The sequence below is a fragment of the Alternaria postmessia genome, assembly GCF_024291825.1.
Source record: "Alternaria postmessia strain BMP 2775 chromosome Unknown scaffold_1, whole genome shotgun sequence".
Taxonomy (NCBI): Eukaryota; Fungi; Ascomycota; class Dothideomycetes; order Pleosporales; family Pleosporaceae; genus Alternaria; species Alternaria postmessia.
In genome coordinates this window covers 782,463-798,052 of record NW_026260074.1, presented here as the reverse complement: position 1 = coordinate 798,052, position 15,590 = coordinate 782,463, and the positions used below count along the sequence as shown (strand labels likewise).

The following is a 15,590-nucleotide window of genomic DNA, read 5'->3' as shown; positions in this document are numbered from 1 at the left end:
CCTACTGTATTGTATTATGTATTATAATGTAACATAACAGCGCGACGGAGTTACTAGGGGAATGTTTCTGGGGACTCCGAGGCGCATGTCACCGAGCTCATCTATTGATAGCAATCTAGCTCTCGGCTAGCCCGTAGAGACTTGTCGTGTGACGTCGAAGTCGTGATGCAGAATTCATGAATTGATAAGATACCGACATATCTCCAGGACAAAATTGGATCTTTGGGTACACGTGTGAGACTAAAAGCCCCTTCTACATGTCAAAGTCCAGATTCTCATTGTTCGAAATAGTTCCACTTTGCAGCGGGCATGATGGTGTATTCGCAATAGCTGTGATGACCACCAACAACTGCACCAAGTTGTGAAAACGATTCTGAAACTCGTAGCATGATGAGCGATATGCGGAGTGGCACCTCGCCTATCACTGGTTTTGCCCTAGGAAGCGGCCTAAGTGCAGAATCAGATGCATACTCCTTAGTGGAGAATTTAACTCCCTTACGCGTTTATGACCTCAGAAAAATCAACCTCGGTTTAATCATGCATGCAAATCAGATCCCACTATTAACACAGCTACTTGTTTTCGACGCAAAACCCGGTGAAAACTCCGAACGGCGACTCCGAACCTTCAGTCCCACCACACGGCAACAGGCATTTGACATCATACGTTTGACATCATACCCTACTCTTGAAGCGTGCATACACCCAAATATATGCTCTTTTCATGCAGGAACGCGTACGCTCTTCCATAAGACTTTCTCCAGGATACGAGGCCTACCCCAAGGCAGCAGCATACCAACTCAAGCTGGGCCCGATGTCCGGTTCGAGAATGCGAAGAATGAGGTATGGCGTGCAGCATCGACGACGTAGATCGACAGGAACGGGACGCCGTTCCACGTAGGCGGTCAAATTCCATACTAACGGTACCTAGGGTATCGCGGTAAGCCATCATTGGGCTCTCGGTGTATCGTGACAAAGGGTCAACAAACAACGGCCCAAGCGAGCAGAATGGCATGATCTAGTCTGCAAGAGACCAAACTGCAGGTACTTCGCGTATGCAATGTAGAACGTCCCATGCGTCATGCATCGGATGAGGCAGGTAAAACAGCGCTCCAGGCAGCGAGATCGTGCATCGTGCAGCGGACAAGGTGGCAGATCAGGTAACCCTCCCTACCTTAACCACACATGGCACTAGCTAGCATGTATGTGGTGTATTGACGCGCTGCTGCAACGGCTCAGGCTGTCTTCGAGGCAGAGAAAAATAACGTGGCCGCGCATCCTTGATTCGTGATAGTGGAGACGCCGACGTGACTCGACTACCGATCCTGTCTTTTCTTCTTTTTTCCGTAGATGCGCACTTGTCTGGGATGGGTAAGTAGCGAAGTTCACTTAACGTGGTGGGTGCGCGAGGCGTCCAACCTCTACTCGGGGTTGAGGCTGTGTTGTGCTCAGGCGACCAATCAGGGAGCCCTAATCCCGAGAAAGTCACGTGGCTGGGCCTATTGCTTCTGGAGAACGTGCAGAATTAGCACTAAGGTTTGCAAGGGACTTGTTGAAACACGAGTTAGCTTCCGTGAAACAGACCATTTCTCAAAGAATTTCGGACGGATAATTATCTCTATTGCCTATTATGACGAAACCGTCCAGACTCAACCTATCAACACTTGTCAAATCTAGCCTATCAAGTAATTGACTGCCAAGCCCTACACACAATATACATGTTGCACAGCCTCAAGAGCGATAGTAGGGATGTTGTGAATGTCTAGGGTCACGGTACATTGCCGATGCGCTCGGGTCGTAAACCTGCTGACTTGATGCAGTAGGTGGCGAGCGATTCGGCATCGTGGCATATGCTGCTCGGTCCGTGGAGGCTGTGTAAGCAATGTTGTGGGGCACTATTGGTTGCTGGGCGACCTGATATGGACTGTAGCCATAGAGTGGTGGATTTGTTGGTGCACCGGTGTGCAACGATGGTGCCGGGTGATGTGTGTAGGGCGATGTTTGATCCCATGTGGAAGGCACGTTTGAGCCCAGTGGTGGCTGAGTATACAGATATTGAGACGGGGCGACCGATTGATGTTGTGCGTTATGGTCGGCTATCGCGGTAGGTGTGGCGTATGTCTGCGGAGATGACCATGTTGAGTATGCATCATTGTCGAAACTTGACCAGGAATGGCGATCTGATCCATGAGAGGGTGTTGGCAATAATGTATTGTACACGTGTGAACTGTGGGAGAGATAGTCGTCGTCATCAGGATAGCTTGACAAGCCCGCCGGTGTACCACAATCGGATGGAGAGCTTGGAGCATTGGGCAGGGTGATACCCTGATTCTGATATCTCCGCACGAGGACAGTGTATCTTGAGATCATCAAAAACAAGCCCCAAAGGCAAGAGTAAGTAACATACCGATTCTTGATATCATTCTTCGATCTGCCGGGGAAATGTTCGCGTTGAATATCTTTCCAGTGTCGTCCGAGTCTCTGAACTGCATCGATAAGTGCTGCGTCCTGAGAAGCGTCTGTTAGCTCACTGAAGTGTGAAATATGCTACAATGATGTTCACTGACATCTGAGTCGCGCCATTCACTTCGGTCTAGATCAGGATCAAGTGACTGCTGCCACCGCTTCGCGCACTCTAATTATCGATCAGCGATGAACACAGCTATCATCCATCAAACTTACGATCTGCACTGCGTGTTCCGACGCAGTTTGCAACTACCGTCCATCTAAGAATACAACAGTCAGCTTCTGTACTTTCTCCCAAAGTTTGTTTCATTTAATCATACTTTTGGCCGTACTGCTGCACACCTCTTGAAAGCAACTGATCTTCACTCTTTGACCATTGTCCTTTCTTCAGGCCTCCTGCTACCGAATTGTGCCATCGTTTTCTACAGTCCTTGTTCGTTCGTCCGGGGAGGCTATCGGCAATTCTGCACCTAGGCATCTCATTAGTTGCGGAATCAACTGGCGTGATATTTGACCTACCAATCCTTGACTTCTCCTTCTACAACTGATGATATCCAGTTAGCTCAATTGAAGAAAGTTGGAGGATAACAAGCACAGCTTACGTTGTGCTTCCACTTCTTCCCGAAGTTTCTGGTCTTCCGCCAAAGACCATTTTCGAGGTTGGCGACTCGAGTGGTCCATTAGAGCCAGGATATATTGGAACCTTGTCTTCTAGAGTATGCTTGTATAACCAACAGGGAAACGTTCTAACAACGGAAAAAGAGTGCAGTGGAAAAGAGGGAAGATATCTAAAGGTGTTAAGAATTCCAAGAAGCTTCCAAGGTTGTCTTGTATTGGTCAAGTAATAGTGGTAGAAGACGAGTAAAGAGTGCAAGACTATCAGATATGTAGACATCGTGAAGAGCCGACTACAAGCTTAAGCGGAAAGCTAGCATAATAGTAATCCGTCGTCTTGGCAAGCCAGGTACTTGGGTATAGCGGAGGTTAGACGGCAAGGGACAGTATGCCAAGCTGTATTGTTCGAGGTCGATGCTCGGTTTGGTTAGCGGGCGCGCTGACCTACAGCGTTTTCGAAACAATCGAGTAACGAACATGTTCCATGCATATCAACGGGGCTTCGCAGCCATGACGCGTGCGCTTAGGGCTAATGCATCGTCTGACGGGCCGTTGACCAGGTGGTGTGTACAGCCCCCAAAGGATTCCCGCATGGCTAAGACCCTGTAGGTAAGGCTGCATGGACCATACACCGCTAACCCCCCAGGAACACTAGAACTTAGCAACTGGTTGGAATAAGCTTATTGCTCCACAGGATATGCCATGTAATTGCCAGGAACAGCAAGTTACACACATGGCATGCCTGACGTAACAGTCGTTCATTGCCGATGTATTTTCTTCTACCCTCTGTGGATCGCACCCCACTTACCAATGGCAGAAAGTACGCTGGAAGCGATTCGAAAGGAAGAAACAATGGTCGATGTGTATATCTTACTTCAAGCAAAACAGGAACGATGTAGTCGCTCGATGAGGAAGTCCATCCATGTCCGGTTTCGAGTTGATTTTAGAGAGGTTACATAGTGGCTGAGCTGTAGACCAATATCGGCCCACGCTGATCATCTCAACGAGACCGCCGAAGGGATCTCCGAAATGAACCAGACCAATCGATAGCTACAAGGAACTAGCGAAGTGAAGTTTGCGATGTGCGTGATACGCTTTTGTTGGTACACCCATCACAATCACAGTCAACGAGGAGGAGTGGCAATATCGCTCACGTTTAGTGACAGTTTACGCCCTGGTCTTGCAAATATACAGTAAGCTCTGATATAGACAGCGGCTTGTATGGTACCGTATTGTTGGGATCAGTTCATCCTGCTGCAGGTGCTAATTACTACTGCCGGCGTACTCTTGCTGGCACGACAGACGGCGAGTGCATCGGTCGCGAATTTGAGGACCAAAAGCCAGATAAACTGAATGTCTTCCGGTAGCGAGATTACTGTTCGTGTCGTAAGTTCACGTGGGGAGTTGTGGGATGTACGACAGGAAGTGAGCGAGAGTGCGAAGATCATCAGGTCTTAGTGCTTGTAATTCGTCCCATTCGGCAAGTGCAATCGGTCGTTTCTGCCCAGGTGGCCGCCGCCGATCACCCTGCGCCTCTCCGCTATATATCAAAGCAACAATATGGATTTACATAGCTGCCTGGCGGAGTCGGATTCAATATTGTCGTTGAGATTCTGCCACCATACCGAGCTGGGTTGCACCCTGGCCCACCGCCGGTTGTCTCAGGGCTGGATGTAAGGCTGGATATGCAACATCACACAACATTGATGCACGGTAATCTCGAGTGTTCCGAGGAACATAACTGAATGGACAAACGAGTTGATTCGCTCAGATGTTCCGTAGAGGTATATCCATTGAGTCGTACACCTGACCTAATCTGATTGTGGGCCTTCCGGTTTGTGAGAGAGTACCGTCTATTAGTCGCCGGGTGGTGCGCTGCTTCCCCAGATGAGCGCGCATGACAAAAACCTAGCCATTGTCGTAACCGCCCGGCATGCGTTCGATGGCATTGACCGACCGGACTTTGTATCTGCCAAAAGGGCAGCAGCAGGTCCAGAGAAGACAGATCGATACCGTTGTTGCAAGTCGCAGAGATGTCTCTAGTGCTGATTGACACGCGTAGTTGAAAATGGCGTGGCTATAGCAATGGCTTCAGCTGACGCAGGTATACCCGTCGCCGTGAAGTGAAGATGACAGCATCCCCGTTATGTCATGCTGATGCTTCAGGTCTTGCCCATAAGCCTCTGTGCTTTAGCAAGCAGAACTGTACTCTCTCGCCCCAATTTCCTCTGTCCATTCGGCCCCCTCGCTTTGGCCATAGTTTTTCTGAAGCGCTCGCGCTCAGCGACTTTCTTCGCACGCTCCTTGTCTGCTTCCTCCCTCGCTCTTTGCCGCGCCTCAATCTCCTCCCTCTTTTTTTGTGCTACTTCGGTCTCTTTCAGAAAGGGCTGTGGGCGTGGTCGCCGCTGCCGTCTCTCGAAGTTCTGCCTGGGTTCTGGCTCGGGTGACTTCTCTTCTAGCATTGCGACGCGATCAGGATGCGGCTCCAGAGTGGGCTCTGGTACAGGCTCGGTAGACGCCTCTTTCTCACTCTCGTTCTCGTCTTCATTGTCGTAGGCAGATTCGCGATCGTAGACGGACTTGCGCGGCGTCGTCGCTTCGTTTTCTTCGCGAGCCTTGAGCTTTGCGTACTGCTTCTTCAGCTTTGCCTTGTTGATGAGGCCTTTCTTAATCTTTTCGACTACACGCAGAGTCAGTAAATGAACTGTATGATATGGCGCGAGCAGATGTGGGTAATCGCGTAGTTGCCTATTGGATCATAACACCACGATACCCTCATCCAAGTTTCCGCTGTCACAGAAACCTCTGTAAAATCTAGTCGAGCAGACATACTTTTCCGTCTATGGGTACCATCGGGTAGGTTGGCAGGACCGATAGCAAATCGACTTTTTTGTTTCTTGAGAGAAGACTTTGCGTCTCCTTCATGCGGTCGTTTGACACCCATATTGGAGGCTGTGGGATGTCGGAAAAGTTCAGAGTCGCGGTACTAAGATACTCGCGGAGAACGCGAGCCGATTTCATCCAGCCTTGGCAGAGTGGGGCGCGATGTAGAGCCGGTCACGAGTCCTTCGACCACCGCGACGGGCGATGGACTCATGCCTCAGCTTTGTGCGCCGTCGCATCTATGCACCCAATATTCACGCCTCCCGCGGGGACGTGCAGGAGCATCCGGGAGAGATATTCTTTTTCGTCGTGTGACACGTCGCGTCGGCCAATACCGGTTCGGTGGCACGAGCGACTTTATCAGCAGCGATTAGGAAACTTCCGTCTTGTAACAAAGCTCCCAGCGCGTCATCCGTCCCGGTCCCTGCGTTCCTCCTCTCCGCACCTCGAATTGGGGCGCTCCACGGTGTTTCGTCCTAAAACTGGGCAGTATGACTGTACAATGAAGCGGCCACTGGAGCCAACGCACCCGATTTAAACTGGAAACTCTTACTCATTTCATTCGCCGGGCCAGCAGCTGCTCCAACCGCTTGACCTCACTGTCTCCGCCTTCCTCACGACCTGCCTTTTGTGCTCCACGACTTTCACGGTCGCGAACACGCCACTATTCTCTGAGTTTCATTAGATCTCTATACTCATGCTGTTCATTGCAACTATTTGTTACAACCATGCCCATATTTCATGATCCCCATGATAGTCCGCCGACATCGTCATTCTTGCCTCAGGCATCGGTCACGGGGTTTCAGAGAGCAGACACTTCGGGATTCGCTGTAGAGAGAAGTCTGGAATCCGACATGCAATCAGAACCACCGAAAATCGACATATCCCTGGATAGGGACCCTGAGTCCCCTAGTCAAACGCGCAAGCCATTTATGTTCGGACGGAAGGAGTGGATCGAGAGGATCAAGAGGACGAATAGCCCATCGTGGCTGCAGCGGCAGGGTGTGAGTACCCGGAGACCTAGGGAGCATCTGCAAGGAGTTTGTTAGTCGATGTAGGGAATACTGATAATGTAATATAGGGCGAAGTCATGACTGAATGCGATGCCTCCACCCGACCGACATCGCAAGACCGTCCGGACACACCTCTAGTCTCATCCACCGAGCCGCAAACCTCACGAATCTCTACCCCGGAACACCTTCGAGATCCTGCAGCCGTCGGCCTGGATATCGAACGCCCGCGATCCGCGTTACACTCCGGAGACTTCAGAGAGAAGAGAGCAGGAGCAACATCTGAGAATGATCATTCGTCTTCAGGCTTCCTAGCAACTTCGCCAGTTGTCCCTTGGAATCGCTCATTCCCAACCTCAGCCTTTGCCCCACAACACAAAGACGTCTCGTATCCGGGATCGCGCACCGATGACAATCGTACAGCTGCACGAGCACGGGCGATATCGCAGTCATCACAGTCACCGTTTAGTTCGTTCGCCTTCCTACCACCCACAAGCCCGCTTGTCCAGCAGGCAAATAACACAGACTTGGACTTCTCCTCAACCCCAAGCTCGCGGCAGGGATCTCGAAGTCCTGACAGAGACCATCGCCGACATACATACTCTCCTGCATCCTTTGATGATTACAAGCCCACCCAGATGGCCCGATCTGCGACCGGCACTCCAGCTGCTCGGCATCTACGACATAGTAGTTCGATACCATACCAGGCGCATCAACCTCGACGATCGATGACGTTCAATCAGTCTGAGCCTCATTCTCATTCGCAAACGCCGTTCCTCCATGCACGGCGCCCCTCCTTCTCGTCGGAGGCATCTCCATTGCAGCACGCTCCCATGGTTGGGTCCTACGAGGAGTCGATACTACGGGGGCGCATGTCTACTACACCATCACGGCCTCTCGACTTCGTCGCTAAAATTGGAGTACTTGGCAGAGGGCAATGCAAATCAAGCCTCAAATGTCCACCTCATGTCACGGTACCCTTTCCAGCAGTCTTCTACAGCTATAATACAGGCAACGGTAGGATTTCGGATAATGAGCCGAGTCCCTATGTTGGGCATATTGATCTAGAAAATTCATTGCCACCGCCAGATGAAAGCAGTGAGAGTGGTAGACGTAAGCGACGACATGTTGTACCTGCCCCTGATCAAGACGATCTCGATTTCAGGATAAACCTTGGAGAAGAGGAGAATGGTCAAGGTGCAAGAGGGGACCTTCGTCGGAAAGAGAAGAAAAAGCGACGATCGACGTCACCCAAGGCGCCTCCCGGGGGCTCTTATCGTATTCCGCCACAAGGTCAGCTCCAGATCGTGTTAAAGAATCCAAACAAGACAGCAGTCAAGCTTTTCCTAGTTCCGTATGATTTGTCGGATATGGAACCTGGCCAGAAAACTTTCATTAGACAACGTAGCTACTCTGCAGGGCCTATTATCGATATGCCCGCATCATCACGAAAGAATCTGGGCACCGACCGTCCAGAAGCTGCTCTCAGCAATTCAGATGACCCAAACGACCGGCCAATTCTGCGTTACCTAATCCACCTACACATATGTTGTCCTTCAAAAGGTCGCTACTATCTGTACAAAAGCATACGAGTCGTTTTTGCGAATCGAGTACCGGACGGTAAAGAAAAACTCCGAAACGAGATCCAGCAACCGGAGCCCAGATATAGCACGTACAAACCGACGCGAGAAGCACCGTCATTGCAAAAGGCACAGTCAACCGGAGCCCAGCTTACCACGGACCGGGCTTTCCGTCGGCGCAGCGCTGGATGGCCACTCTCGCAGTCTCAGCAAGCATACGGACAGCTGGATGGCCTGAAGCAACACACACCACTTCCTCCCCCAGCTGTCAAGTTCACCGGTGGCACCACCAATTCCTCAGCATCGAGCGGCTTCAGCTCGCCTGTACCAGAATTGCAACCCATACCTTTTAGCCTTGGTCGCCTTGCTGCGATCGATTCGCGGCCTGTTTCCCGTGACCGCATGGATGTTGATCCGAAGAGCCCATTCAGAACGCCTATAACATCACCGCGAGCTGGCGTAAGTAGTTTGAACAATCAGAGCGACGGTACCTTTGAGAAACTGAGCAAAGGCGATGTCGGCTATGGCGGGAATGCATTCTCGCCACTTGGTAGCCCCTCTGGTCCGCCCAACGCAGGTCTCCTGTCGCAGCGACTCCGCGGTTTAGATGTCCAGCGCAACGAGGAAGAGTAAGCTGCCTCACCATCTATGGGTCTTTGTACCATTTCTTGTATATTTTGTCTTCCATTAGAATACCCCATGATTCGTTGTACCTTGCATCGGCGTTGTTGGATACTGCATTGGATGGCGTATTCTCCCCTATATACGTTTTTTTACACGTGAAATGAATCAATCATATATGAAGCACCTTTTTTGTGGATAGAAACTTTGCCTGAAAAGCCACCTTAAAGATGTACGCCATACTTTACGATTGAGTCATAACAAGAGATTACACAGGGTCCAAATTCAAAGTTGCTTTCATCATGGGTGCAACTTGTTAGAAATGGACACCCTCGTACCATGCGCTCGGGTGCTGCAGCCGATTTATGCGTAGTGCTTGCCGAACTGAAATCTTAGCGTGATTACGATCTAACGTTCGCGAAGAGTGACGTCGGCAATAATTCCGCTTGCAACTTGAACATTGGACGTCATAACCCGAACAACATCTTCAGTAGTTCTAACATAGACATCGCCAACTCCGTTCCAATTAAACCGTCAGAAACATCGCTGCATTCTTCGCGAAAACAATGGCCTCCAAACGCGCCGCCCAGCTGTTCGGCGCCCGCTCTAACGCCTCCGTCATCGGCCAACGGACTACGCGGTTGAGCTTCACCACTGCACGCGCTTTTAGCATTGCGCCTAATTCGCCAACCGCAAATGCTTTGAAGAGCAGATTCGTAGTCGTAGAAAGCGCAGGGAGACTACAGGCTATCCAGGCGCAGAAGAGGTGGCACTCACAAGCGCCAAATGACTTGAAGCAGAACAAACTTTACCAGTTCGACGACGTACGTCTACTTATTATGGGGCCCGAATCCCTTCCAAACCTCTTGCTAATTCACAAAGGTCCTACACATTCTCGAAGCCCCATCAGACTCACGCCTTCTTATCGATGTCCGCGAACCCCATGAATTCGAGAAAGATACTATCCCAACCTCTATAAACATCCCCGTCACATCACAGCCCGATGCGCTGCTACTAGATGAAGAAGAATTCCAGGATAGGTTTGGTTTTCAAAAACCACCGAAAGGGAAGGAGGTTGTCTTCTTTTGCAAAGCCGGAGTGAGGAGCTCGGCAGCTGCGGGGATTGCAAGGCAGGCTGGGTAAGTCCACGTCTCATACCGGAATGCACACCGAAATCCAATTTTGAAAGGCAGTAGTTTTTTTGAATTGAAAAACAAACAAACAGAGTACGCTTATTGATTCATACGGCAGATATATAAACATCGGCGAGTACCGCGGATCCTGGCTCGACTGGCAGAAGCGCGGCGGACCGGGCACAAAGTCCCCACCAAAGCCTGATGGCATGGGTGAACCTAAAGCCCCTACAACCGAAACAAAGCCTACAGCTAGGACGGGCGACAGTGGGGAAGAGGACCTTGGGCCTCAGGGACAGCCACCATATCCACCAGGGCCCATGGGCCGGCAGTAGATCTGCGATGTGATATAGGGCTAGACTATCAACAGATCACCTCATATCATTGCCCGGAGGTTGTAAATATGAAAATGAAGACTGCACATATGACTGGTTCAAGATCACTGCACAAGCATATTGTTATGATGACATTATGGTATTATAAAGGTAGAGTGGAGCTGGCTGCAACTATATGGCTTATCGAAAGAAAGGGAATGTCATCAAGAGAAGGTAACGAATGCGTTTACTGCGTGCCGCAATCAACACCGCTCGGTATCATCGGTCTAGAGCTTGAGCCTGACACTGTTTAATAGTTAGCGTTTCTCAACTCGTGTAAGTAGGTCAGTCGGAAACTCACCATCTGCCAATAGACTCCCCTCTTCCTCAACAGTCCCTGATGATCACCCCTCTCCAACACCTTTCCACTACCCAACACGAAGATAATATCCGCCTTCTGGATAGTAGCAAGTCGATGAGCGACAGCAATCACAGTTCGTCCACCATCGCCAGCGGCGCGTTCAATCGCCTCTTGAACCAGTTTCTCGGATTCGGAGTCCAGAGACGACGTTGCTTCGTCTAGCAAAAGTAGTTTTGGTTTCCGTAGCAAAGCTCGAGCAAGACTAAGACGTTGTTTTTGACCACCAGATAGAGACATGCCTCTTGGTCCGAGACGCTGTGCGTATCCATCCGGCAAGGACGTGATGAAGTCGTGGATTTGAGCGTCGCGACACGCTTGCTCAATATCTTCATCCGTGGCGGTATCAACAGACAAGGCGACATTTTCTCGGATTGTGCCTTCGTAGAGTGTGGGTTCTTGACTGACGAGACTGATCTGTTTGCGGTACTCTGAGGGGTCAAGGGAAGTGATGTCTTGTCCATTGTAGAGAATCTGACCGGATGATGCGTCGTAGAAGCGCTCAAGGAGGGAGATGGTGGTTGATTTGCCGCAACCGGATGCACCTACCAGTGCGATGAACTGGCCAGGCTGGACTTGCAGGCTGAGGTTTGACAATACAGGCACCTCTCGACTTTTGTAGGTGAAGTACACGTTTCGAAACTCGATTCCCACCCCTTCTTCTGGTTTACTCAGTGGTGGGTACGATGGCGGCGAAGCGTTCTTCTGTGGACGCATACTGATGATACGGTTAGCAGCACCGGTCGCTTGCGCCATGTTTGGGGCGAAGGAAAAGAATTGACCTGCTGCGATGGCACCTTGAACAATAGCTTGGTAGATGACGAAGAAATCGACGGTGTCGTACTCGCGGGAGGCCAAGAGGGTACCGCCATACCAGAAGGTAAGAGCCATACAAGCAAGCTCAATACTGTCACTCGCCGCGAAAATCAGGGTACCATACTTTGCACTCGAGAAGGCCGACGCAACGTGGCCCTTGAGCAACGTCTCGTAGCGGTGACCGATCATGTCTTCCATGATCAGACTAGATACGGTGCGGAATGCACCGACAGCTTCAGCCGCGAATTGACTGCTATTCTCAAAGACCTTTGCATTGGTCTTATCGAATTCAAGCTCTAGACGCACGCGAAGATACCCAGCAGCCAGAATTAATGGCAGTGCGGCAAAAAGACCAACCAGTGAGAGCTTCCAACCGTATACGAAAGAGATGATAACGCAGCCAACAACGTTGACAATGGCAATGCCCGCCAAGGACATTTCGGTCGCCATCAGCTGCTGGATCTGTGTCGAGTCCGAACTTAGCCTCGCTGTCAGAGATCCGGGGCTATGTCCTTGGTCGTCAAAAAACGCAATGCGTTTGCGTATGAGGTTATCAAGATACTCTTGTCGATACTGCTTCGTCACCATGACAGCGATGAGATGACAAGCCGATCCCATGAAGAAGTAGGAGAGAAAAGTACTTGCAGCTAGCACACCGAACATGCCGGCCCAGAAGTTACCCTGACTAACGAGCTCATCCACTGGAAGGGTGAAGACGTTGACAACACTTGCAAAGATGTAGGCTTGCAGTGGGTAGACAGCACCGCTAGCCAAAATACCGAGAACAGCGACGGTGTATAATATCCAATGGTGGCGTTGCTCGTAGAGAAGACGTCCAAAGCTACCGAGAAGACCTTGTTGTTTGTATTCCGGATCTGCTGCCGCTTCAGATATCTGATTGCTGTGTTTGTGCTCCTCGATGATGGTGGTATCTGTGCTTTTTACCTTCTCGAGTGCATCGACATCAGCGTCCTGTTCAGCCTCCATTGTGATTTCTTGTGCATGAACTAAGCCGTAATAGACACCCGCTTCTATCTTCAACAGCTCTTCGTGGGTGCCTTGCTCCACAAGCTGGCCTCGACGTAAGACGACGATCTTGTCCGCTCTTCTGATGGTGGAGAGGCGATGCGCGATGACGATAGTTGTTCGATTCTTCGATACGCGATCGAGAGCTTGTTGAACGATACGTTCTGTCCGTACATCTATAGCACTAGTCGCCTCGTCTAAAATAAGTATAGCCGGCTGTTTGATGATACTTCGCGCGATGGCAACCCGTTGTCGTTGACCGCCAGACAGCTTGATACCGCTCTCTCCCACCAATGTCTCATAGCCTTCTGGTAGTTTGGCGACAAACTCTTCAGCATAGGCTTCGCGACATGCGTTTTCTACCATTTTCATCTTGTCTTCTTTTGGCAGGTCTTCGTATTGGGTGCCTGTCAGACCGAATGCCACGTTGTTGTATAGAGTATCGTTGAAGAGGAAGGGCTCTTGCTGGACCAGGCCAATCTGAGAGCGCCACCATTTTAGGTCGACATCCAGTAGATTGGTATTTCCAGTCCTGATGTTACCAGTGCAAGTGTTTGGACCCAGCTCAGGCTCATCGTCTTTGCTCTTGTCATGTTCGACTGCTTCTGTGGATGCTTGTTTGTCTTCGGTCTTCGGTTCAGCTCGTTTCTTAAACCAGCTAGACTTCTTAGAGCCACCGTCCTTAGCTTTAGATGCGTCGTTGGGGGGCGACAAGTGGTCTTGGTCTGCATCAGATGGAACCGTGGCTGTCGTGCCTGATAGGTCGTACCATCTCTGTACCAGTCCTACAATAGTAGACTTACCTGAGAGTGGGAGCACAAAATCAGTAACGATCAGACGGACTCGAATGGTCGAGATCACTTACCACTTCCAGACGGGCCGACAATAGCGGTGACTTTACCGGCCTCAAACTCAAGATCAAGGCCCCCAAGGATCTGAACATTTGGTCGGCTTGGATACGAAAAGGCAACATTATCGAAAATAATGTTTGAGTTTGCCGATATGTCAGGCTCCTTTACTCCAGCAGTATTAGGGATGGGGGCATCGATTGTGATGAACAGTTCGGTAGCCGCAGATGATGCCTTCGCGATAGCGATGATGGGGCTGACAACCCTGCTGATATTCATGATCGCCATCATGACAGAAAATAGGACCACAACTATGACCCCGATGTCGCTACTCTTGCCCTCTGAGTACTGCTTGATGCCAAACCAAAAGGCGATAGCGAAAGTGCCGTACTGTCCAACCATCAAAGGCGACATCATGAGACCCATCAAAGGCGCAGCTCTACGCTCATTCTTAGCAGCTTTGTCTAGCAAACTTTCATGCTGCCTTGCCAGTTTCGCCTCTGCTCCGAAGGCAGCAACAATGCGAACTGACGAGAACATCTCGAAAGCCATAGCCGAAGCATCTTCATGATGCTTCTCAGTGACCTTGTGTATCCGGATAAAAGGTGGTACTAGGGCACCCGAAATGATGAGGATGAACGGCAACGAAGCAGAGGCGACTACAGTAAGCAGCGGGCCTTTAACGAAAGCTACCACATAAGCTCCGATGACGAATGCGAGAGATTGGAAGAGCATAGCGAAATGCTGCGATATGGCCAGTTGAACTGTGTTGGAGGAAGTGGTAATTCGCGTGGAAACTTTGCCGGGGCTTATAGTGTCTATCACACTGACGGGTTGTGCAAACAAGGCTCGTAGGTAAGCTAGGCGAAGTGCAGCAGAGATTCGAAGACCACTGATTCGGATAGTGAGCTGTATCAGCGTTAGTGTGTTGATGGTTTATCTGAGACATATGTCTGTACCATTGCTATGTATGACAACACGAACTTCGCGATGAAGAGGTAGAGGAGAAACAGTGTAAGTCTGTTGATCTCCGCTTGAAATTCGCCAGCTGTCATAGTAGTCCCAGGAATAAAGTAGTTGGTAAAAGAACCGACCAGTTGACCTAATCGTAGTCAGTATCCCTTAAGTGTATCCCACATCCAGTGACGTCGGATCATACCGAAGACAACATTCATCAGTGGAAACGTGACGCCCGAGGCTATTGATGTGACACAGCACAGAAACATGAGCCAGAAGTCCAACTTGGATCCGTACGAGAAGACTCGCTGGCCATGTTAGCGATGAATCACGTCCAAGGCGGAGTACATACGAAGTAGTTCTTCAGACCTGCCTGCGGTACTTTCTTTGCTTTCGTGGAGCTCTCTCCATCTTTCTCTACAGCCTCAGTGGCGCCCTGCTTTTCCTCGGTCCCTGTCTCAAGGATTTGAGTAGCGAGCGCAGCATTTTCTGCTTCAGCATTGGTCGTTGGTCGAGGTGGCAATCGACTGTCGGCGATACTAGAATCCATGACTCGGCTCAAAAGGGTGAAAACAAAGTTGTAAAGAACATGAGCAGAAGAGAAGAGTATACAAGGGTAGCAGAGGTGGTTATGTAAACGAGTGAACAAAAGTAGATGCCTGATGATGCGGCTGCCGTATAGAGCGTATCCTGGTCTACAACGGCAGAAGTGGACCTACATGCTCCGATTTGGCACGTACATCGCAAAAAGACGGAGTGAAGGTGCGAGGTAAGGATCCGCAAGCAGGATAATCTCGAACCATCCTTCGCATGGGCGCCTTTGGGGGCTGAGTTCGTACGGACTTGGCGCAACGAACGACTGGCGGCGCTAACTGGCATACATCTCGCTTCACCACAGTTCTTCCC

At 50.4% G+C, this 15,590-nt stretch overlaps 5 protein-coding genes across 5 annotated transcripts; 2 read left to right on the top strand and 3 right to left on the bottom strand.

Annotated features, from left to right (window-relative positions):
• Positions 1-1,728: 1,728 nt before the first annotated feature.
• J4E82_000282 (uncharacterized protein) lies at positions 1,729-3,144 on the bottom strand (the record flags this gene model as incomplete). Its single annotated transcript, XM_051726604.1, has 7 exons — positions 1,729-2,356; positions 2,405-2,505; positions 2,565-2,632; positions 2,680-2,723; positions 2,784-2,933; positions 2,983-3,007; positions 3,066-3,144. 7 exons carry the CDS (start codon positions 3,142-3,144, stop codon positions 1,729-1,731), a joined length of 1,095 nt encoding a protein of 364 aa, XP_051593786.1.
• A 2,096-nt stretch (positions 3,145-5,240) lies between these two features.
• Positions 5,241-6,022, bottom strand: J4E82_000281 (uncharacterized protein; the record flags this gene model as incomplete). Its single annotated transcript, XM_051726603.1, has 2 exons — positions 5,241-5,758; positions 5,911-6,022. 2 exons carry the CDS (start codon positions 6,020-6,022, stop codon positions 5,241-5,243), a joined length of 630 nt encoding a protein of 209 aa, XP_051593785.1.
• A 667-nt stretch (positions 6,023-6,689) lies between these two features.
• J4E82_000280 (uncharacterized protein) lies at positions 6,690-9,184 on the top strand (the record flags this gene model as incomplete). Its single annotated transcript, XM_051726602.1, has 2 exons — positions 6,690-6,965; positions 7,043-9,184. The coding sequence occupies 2 exons, from the start codon at positions 6,690-6,692 to the stop codon at positions 9,182-9,184; spliced, it is 2,418 nt and encodes an 805-aa protein (XP_051593784.1).
• A 554-nt stretch (positions 9,185-9,738) lies between these two features.
• Positions 9,739-10,640, top strand: J4E82_000279 (uncharacterized protein; the record flags this gene model as incomplete). The annotated part of the gene is made up of 3 exons (XM_051726601.1): positions 9,739-9,996; positions 10,055-10,311; positions 10,424-10,640. 3 exons carry the CDS (start codon positions 9,739-9,741, stop codon positions 10,638-10,640), a joined length of 732 nt encoding a protein of 243 aa, XP_051593783.1.
• Positions 10,641-10,898: 258 nt separating this feature from the next.
• Positions 10,899-15,234, bottom strand: TR06 (ABC-type transporter tr06; the record flags this gene model as incomplete). The annotated part of the gene is made up of 6 exons (XM_051726600.1): positions 10,899-10,925; positions 10,981-13,682; positions 13,745-14,636; positions 14,687-14,829; positions 14,887-14,992; positions 15,037-15,234. The coding sequence occupies 6 exons, from the start codon at positions 15,232-15,234 to the stop codon at positions 10,899-10,901; spliced, it is 4,068 nt and encodes a 1,355-aa protein (XP_051593782.1).
• Positions 15,235-15,590: the final 356 nt, after the last annotated feature.